Consider the following 7,051-nt stretch of genomic DNA (forward strand, 5'->3'; position numbering starts at 1 on the left):
TTCTTGTATATAACATTCTGTCTTACAGCTGAGAGCTTTTACAGACAACAGAGATGACATGGCATTGGGCCATGTGATTGTACTGCTCCAGCAGGAGTGGCCACGGGGAGAGAACCTTTTCCTGAAAGCCATCAGTAAGATTTGCCAGCAAGGAAACTTCCAGTATGAGAACTTCTTCAGCTATGTGACAAGTATCCTTCTGAATGTTTAGCACAAGTGTATCATACAGTGTGACCCATTTCATAGAGATACTGCTTTTACTGTTTGTGGGAAGAGGAGGAGTGACGGTTAGAACTGGAGCCGTGGCAGTTGCTTTGTGAAAGTCAGGGATGTTTCAGTGATAGAATTCAAGGAACCAGGACCACCGTTCACTTCTAGGTGACCTCCAAGAAGGCAGCCAAGATGCTTACAAGTTCTTGGCAAGCCCACAGCAGTTGATTTAACATAGACTGAAATAGTTCCTTGGCCTTTGTCTATGGAAAAAGTGTCCCCTGTGGTCTCTCCTTGGGCAGAGGCTGCCCCTGGGATCAGTTCTTAGTACTGAGCCTGCGCCATCACAGCTGCCAAAGTTATGCTAATGAAGCAGAGTTGTTTTGTCAGATGGGCAGCTCGTGACTTCACGTGTTTGTAAGGGGAAGACCACCTTAGAATTGAGGATACACCCCAGTTTGCTTGCTTTCATTTCATTGCTTCCCATAATACATTCTGCCAATTTGCAGAATATGTGTAGGATATATGTCCCAGTGCCTAAGCAATGGTTTAAAAAAAAAATAATCAAAGTTATATAACTTTTCCCCAGAAGACTGCATCATCTATTATTTCATATGGAGTGTTCTGGCTTCTCAGATACTTCCTTTTTTGGAGCATCTGAAAGACCTTGTCTGCTGGGTCTGAAGAAATCCTATCAGCCAGACCATCTTCCCCTCTCCTGCTGTCTCTGATTTCTAACTAAGAAATTTCTCTTAGGGCCATGTAGAATCTGTTTAATTGCCTCCACAGGAAAACAAGGTGCTAGTGCCTCTCGGCCTGTGGGTCTGGAGATTGATGGCACTTAGTCACGCAGCCAGGCCTGCCTGGCAGAACTTTGCAAATAATACTTTTCATGAGGCAATTTGGTTGATGTAAGAATCAGAACTGACTGTGGTTATTAGTTGGAGGGCAATAGGCAGGCCCTTCGTGGGCTGAGCACCTGTTTCCTCACCTGGGAGAACAGGGCCATGTGTTACTTGTTGGTTGACCTGAACGTGGCCGAAGACATTGACATGCTGGAGGAATTTGCTTACTTGCGAACCCAGGAAGGAGGGAAGATCCATCTGGAATTACTCCCAAACCAAGGCATGCTCATCAAGTAAGCAGACAATCTTTGTTCTTTGAAGCTCTGTGCTCCCCCTTCATGTGCTTGCATGACGCACTTGTAAATTTCTGTACCTGTCAGAAATTTAATGGAAAGGAATCCAAACCTGGTCTCTGGTTTTGAGGGGCCACTTGATTCTGGGTGTCTTTTAAAGACTTAAATTTCTTAGCTACATTTCTGGAAAAAAGAACATTGCTTAAATTGGGATATTTTTGTTACTTTTGAAATTTTCTATTTGTCCTTTCCTTTCCAAAATGTAGTATTTATTTCTGGTTAGACATGTATTGGATTGTGGAGGGGGGTATCTACAGGATTTATTTATAACTGTGTCTTAAGCCCGTCTAAGCTTCATCGTGGCTTACATACCACAAAGTGAATTAGCTGGTTCTAGTGCCTCTAAAACACACTTGCCCCCCCCCCCAATGATTATGGGAGTGCTGGATCCCAGGTGTGCCCCTAGCCCATAGGATACTATGGAAATCCAAGTTAGTGACCATCCATGATTTTTAAATAGCTCATAAATCTCGCTTCTATCCTCAGTCTTCATTGCAGTTTGGCTGATAGATCCCCTTTGCTGTTAGCACCATGTCAGTGTATACTTCCTTCTTGCTTCCTGCATATCCAGTGTGTCTGTTAAGTCAGTGCCAGGTATACCAAGAGCTTGAACCCAGAGCAGGAAGAAAACATTGCTGAGACTAGAAACCTTCTCGTTCATCCCTCAGCTTTGGCAGAAGCAAGTCTTTTAGTTATCCAGAGCTATAGTCCTTACTTTGCTCTGTCTTTGTAGAGTCATAGGGGTGTTGAAGGAGCGAGGTAAGAAATGCTTCTGTTGGATTTCTGTAACTCAGGACTTTGGCCCATGGTGAGCATTCCTTCCTTACTATGCCTTTGCAAGAGTAGGGCCCAGTAGAATCTGTCCTATAAAACAGAAGAGCCCCACCCATCTTATAAGTGAGTGCATGTCTTCAACATTTCCAGTAAGGAACTGAGATGATATTTAGGAGCATACGAGGCCCTTTGTAGAGTGCGTAACCAGGATGTCCTAGACATTGTCCTCTCCCCTTCTCCATTGACTACTTTGACTATGAACCAAAGTCATGGGGAGTAGTAACTATATGGTTGCAAGTGTCATTAACCATTGTGAGAACGGATTGCTTCTATATATGGAAGCCCAGATAAACAGTTTTCTCTAGGGACTTCTGGGTTCCAAACTTGACTTTACAAATGCATCTTTAAGAAAGCTTTTCAGTTCGTCAAAAACTCACCAGTCAAATTGTCATTCTATATATGGTCTTGGAGTCCCACTCTTCCTATGAGGGGTCAGTCTGCAGAGGATTGCCACATGACTTAGAGAACACTCAGCTGCCCATGGCAGTATGAAGGAATGGATCTACAGTCCTCAGCAGGTGAACCTCAGGTTCACTGGGCCTTCCTGCCTTGCAATATTTTCTTGACTTGAGCAATATTAGCCTGCACTTAGTTCCTGTGACATGGAATTTAAAGTGAGGATCTATCAGTTGCCCAGATAATGGCACCAGAAGAGGTTGCTTGTCCAAGGAGGCATCCGTCCTGCTTCCCAGGACCCTCCCGCCTTGATCAACCTAACTAACTTTCTAGAACTTACTGCAGAAGTCAAGCCTCCTAAAAACCCATGCTTGATTCGGCTTGCAAAAAGGACTAGGGATTGTTAACTAGTGGCCTGACCTTGTAGGAATGTTCTCTGTGAGGTTCTCAACATGGATTTGAAATCTGTATTTCAGATAACCTATATCTAAATGACGCCAAGAGAATCAAACTTCGTAAGACAGCTTTGACTGACTGAGGTGTGATTAGACTCTTGAATAAAACTATCTATATTCCTTTTCCCTTTGGGTTCCAAACAAATTCTCTGAAGCCATTGCAGACCTTTTGGGTGGTCCCTCCAGATGAGTGGCAGAGATGTTGTGAGCAGTGTACCTCTCCTCCCCTTGGGGTAAGGTTGTGAGTCCGTCCTAGTTGTAGCATCTCGGATGCAAGCAGGTACAGTACAAACACTGGGCACCTGGTGCCAGGCCAAAAGGAGGCATAAGTTCTTCATTTGTTATATAGATATGTTGTTCTGACATGTGTTAAATTAGAGAAATGTTTCTAAGCGCATACCCGCAGTACTATGGCTGCATTAGACTGGATCAAAATGGGAAAAATCTCTGGGTGATGACCGGCTTATGTGCTAAATCTTCCTTACAGAATTCTGCAAAACCGTGGCTCCCAGCCCTGTTTCCCCCCAAATCTCAAACACCCTTTCTTTATTGAAAACATTGCCAGTCCTTCTGAGTCCTCTTTGAAGGACCTCTCAGTTTGGGGCTTCAGTCCTGCTAAGGTGGCTAGCCAGCGTCTCCAGGTGTATGTCTGGGACGGGTATGGGCTTGAGAAGAGGGAGTGAGTGAGGAGGCTGGGTTTTCAATCATGTCTTCTCAGATCTTACCCTCCCTCCCACTACCATCTCGCCTCTCTCTTCCTCACTGATGCCCTTATACTCCAAATAACAAGTGGGAAGAGCTCTGGGACCAGGAGCCAAGATGCCTCTAGACTGGCACCAGCAGCGGGTGCGGTGGGGCCCTCAGCTTCTCCCAGTCCCCCTGAAGACACAGCCCGGCCAGGGGCTTGTGGAGGTTTAAGTTTCTGTACAGTCCGCTTTCCAGTCTTGTGTATCCTCTCCGGAGTGTTGTTTTTGCAGTGCAGGGTGAGCTGGTGTGGGTGTTTGAATGCTGCTGTTTGCTGTTTTTTAAAGGCCTTCTAGCCCTCCCATGGGGTTACTGCAGCAGGAATTCTTACCTGTGCTTCAGCCCAGCATACAGACTGCTGACAGGTACCAAGTGGAAAACACCTGCTCATAGTGTGCTGTTTGTCAACATGTTTTCCCGCCCATGGTTTCAGCTCTTTGTCCCTCGGTGCTCTTTTTCATGCTTTATTTATTTGTTTTTTATTTGTTTTCTGCATTCCTTGGCAAACCATCTGGTTGTAAATATTGTAACATTTTTTAATTTTTTTTTCCATGAGTTGCCAGTGTGTTTGTGTTGGATTTAAAAATCATTATGGATCTGGGGGAGGAAAACAAGTTTGCTAAAACTGCAATAGATTAAGTGACTATTAGAGGAAGTGCTAAGCTGTGATTCTGTTTTGATAAAATTCAAGATTTGGGTCATGACTATTTAAATACGTTGACATACATGTACCACAAGTAAACTTTTATTGTGGATTTCCATCTTAACGATCAGCACTTTTTGCTCTAAATAGACATTCACACAGCTTCCTCTGCCTTAAAGCAGGCTGCTTTGTTTTAGACCTTAGCTTTCTGAATTGACAATATTTAATAAGTGAAAATGATACCATCTTCATTAGCTAGATTCTCCTGTTCTTAAACTGTAAGCTGTCTATAGTCATGTGCCACTTAACACTAGGGATACACCTGTCACGCACTGTGCTATTGCATGGACATCATAGTGTGTGTGCATTTACTCAAACCTAGCTGCTGGGTACCCAGGCTATCGGGGACTAATGCGGTCCCTCATTTGAGGGAGGGGGGTGGGCATGACTGTAATTGGCATCCTCCAGACTTGCATAGAGGCTCTGGAGCATATGCAGTTGAGTTGTACATCTGTTAATGTATAGAAACAATCCTCTGACAAGCAGTGTCAAGACATTTAGTTGTGTCTTTGGTAGTATTAGGGGAGAATTTGTTCTCTGAACTATGGCCTCCAGTTGCACATCATTTGTACTTGGTCCAGTTTTGGGGACCCAGAATAGAAGTATCTCAAGGCAACAGGATCCAGACCCTCAGCCTCACTGACTCCTGACTGAGTTAAGTGACGGTGCAGAACCGTGTTTCCTCATGCCCCTGCTGTCTTCCTATAAAGCCCTTTTAAGTGGCTGTGGGCTGTTGCAGTGTTGAGTTTTCACTAGTCTAAACAGAACATTGTTTACTGCTGCACTGCACTGTTGTGACTCCTGATTGCTTTCTACACAAGCATGTGTTTTAAAAACAGAAGCATTTAGGGTGATAGCCACGGCCTCTGTTTTCTCACTACATAAAAACCTTGTGACTTGGAGGAGAGTTAGGAGATTTGGGGAGGGGAACAGAGGTGCATTTTGTTTGTCTAAAACTGTTACACGACCAAACTAGCAGCCAAAACCCCTCTGTTTGTGGTTGAGTCCACTGAGTTTTGCTGGACTTTTCTTTTCCTCTGTTCATTTTGTTGTCCTTACTTTATGGGATTCTGTTTGTCCTTTCCCATCCTAACGCACGGCTCTTGGGGCACAGTTAGATACCTCTTGGCTTTTGCTCCCACTAACCCACCCACAGACAAGCAAGCACCTAGAGAACTCTACTCTTCGTAGAACCTCACAGACAGTGATTGTACCTTTGCAGCCTGTGACACAGTTCTATCTCAGGGTCCCAGGCAGGTCCCCCTGCTTTCTCTACAGTAGTCTAGCTGAGAGCTGGACATAGCTCTCAAGGATCTGCTCTGTACTGGCTCCATGGGGATAGGCCTGACTCAGGACTCCAGCAGCTGTGTTGAAGCCTGAGCTTTTCTGGAGCAAGGGCCTGGCAGAGAGCTCCTTGGTGGCTAGGACATGCTGGGTCCCTCTTGTTACCATGGCCTTTCTGGGGTCTGTGGCCTGGTCTCCAGTCTGGTGAGCACCCCAAGGCACTGAATTGTGTGAGCTTCAGGAGTTCAGAGGTGAAGCAGGTAACATCTCACTGACCATTGGCTGTGTAAAATGACCCAGTCTAGGGCAGGAAAGATGTCTGCCTAGTATTGAGACGGAGAAGATTGGGCAGGAGTGGTTATCTGCTTGCAGCTTTTCTTTTTAAATTTGGTTTAAATGTGTGACTACACCTAGTTGTGAGGCAGGTTGATTCCTACCCAGGTAACACTAGCCTATGCTGCAACTTCTAACCGTGGTCTCCTTCTGTTTCCCTGTTGCTGACCTCAGGCACCACACAGTCACTCGAGGCATCACCAAAGGTGTGAAGGAGGACTTCCGCCTGGCCATGGAACGCCAGGTCTCCCGCTGTGGAGAGAACCTGATGGTGGTACTGCATCGCTTCTGCATTAATGAGAAGATCTTGCTACTTCAGACCCTGACCTGATAGAACTTTGGCTGCCCTCAGCTCAGCTGTGTGACTAGGGAAGATGTAGCTGTGACAAGTGCTATCTACCAGGACTGATGATAAAGGAAAACACCAAGTTCTAACTACCTTGGTTGCTTGACAGTTGATCCCAAGAGTATGGGAAGTTATTTCTATTTTTAAGAGTAAAGATTTTTTTAATTTGTATAAAGCAAGACTCAATCCATTTTGTAAATAAAAATCTTAAAATTTCAAGTTTAAAAAACTCTTTTTTAGCTCAAGTAGGGTACATTTGTCTCCCTATTTTTCTAAGCATACAGCAAGGGGGCAAAAATCCAATACAACTGAATGGAGGGATGAATTTTACATGATGGAATATGTTTTCTGGGACCTTGGGTGTGTTCCCATTGATACACTGAGGTAAGTATTACATGTCAAGATAAAATTTGACCTTTCATTTTATGAGACATTGAACTTGAGCCTGTCCTGTCCCTGTTGAGAGTCCAACTAAAGGCACTTTGCTCCAGAGTCTCCGAAAAGCTAGGACAGAATACAGCAAAGGGCAGAGCTCTGCAGAGGCCTTA

General features: G+C 44.7%; 1 protein-coding gene across 8 annotated transcripts in view; it reads left to right on the forward strand.

Moving 5' to 3' along the window:
- The window catches only part of Ints10 (integrator complex subunit 10), a 28,342-nt gene extending 21,620 nt beyond the window's left edge, over window positions 1-6,722 (forward strand). For 2 of the 8 annotated variants that reach the window (XM_027388885.2, XM_027388887.2), the window contains exons 15-18: window positions 29-191; window positions 1,255-1,348; window positions 3,249-3,326; window positions 6,332-6,722. In XM_027388885.2, the coding sequence (XP_027244686.1) occupies window positions 29-191; window positions 1,255-1,348; window positions 3,249-3,326; window positions 6,332-6,488 (492 nt within the window). In that variant the 3' untranslated portion in view covers window positions 6,489-6,722. Of the gene's footprint in view, window positions 1-28; window positions 192-1,254; window positions 1,349-3,226; window positions 3,327-4,124; window positions 6,297-6,331 lie in introns of those variants that run through there. The other 6 variants (XM_027388889.2, XM_027388891.2, XM_027388884.2 and 3 more) reach the window with 5 other exon arrangements.
- The last annotated feature ends 329 nt before the right edge of the window (window positions 6,723-7,051 follow it).

The sequence above is a fragment of the Cricetulus griseus genome, assembly GCF_003668045.3.
Source record: "Cricetulus griseus strain 17A/GY chromosome 1 unlocalized genomic scaffold, alternate assembly CriGri-PICRH-1.0 chr1_0, whole genome shotgun sequence".
Taxonomy (NCBI): domain Eukaryota; kingdom Metazoa; phylum Chordata; class Mammalia; order Rodentia; family Cricetidae; genus Cricetulus; species Cricetulus griseus.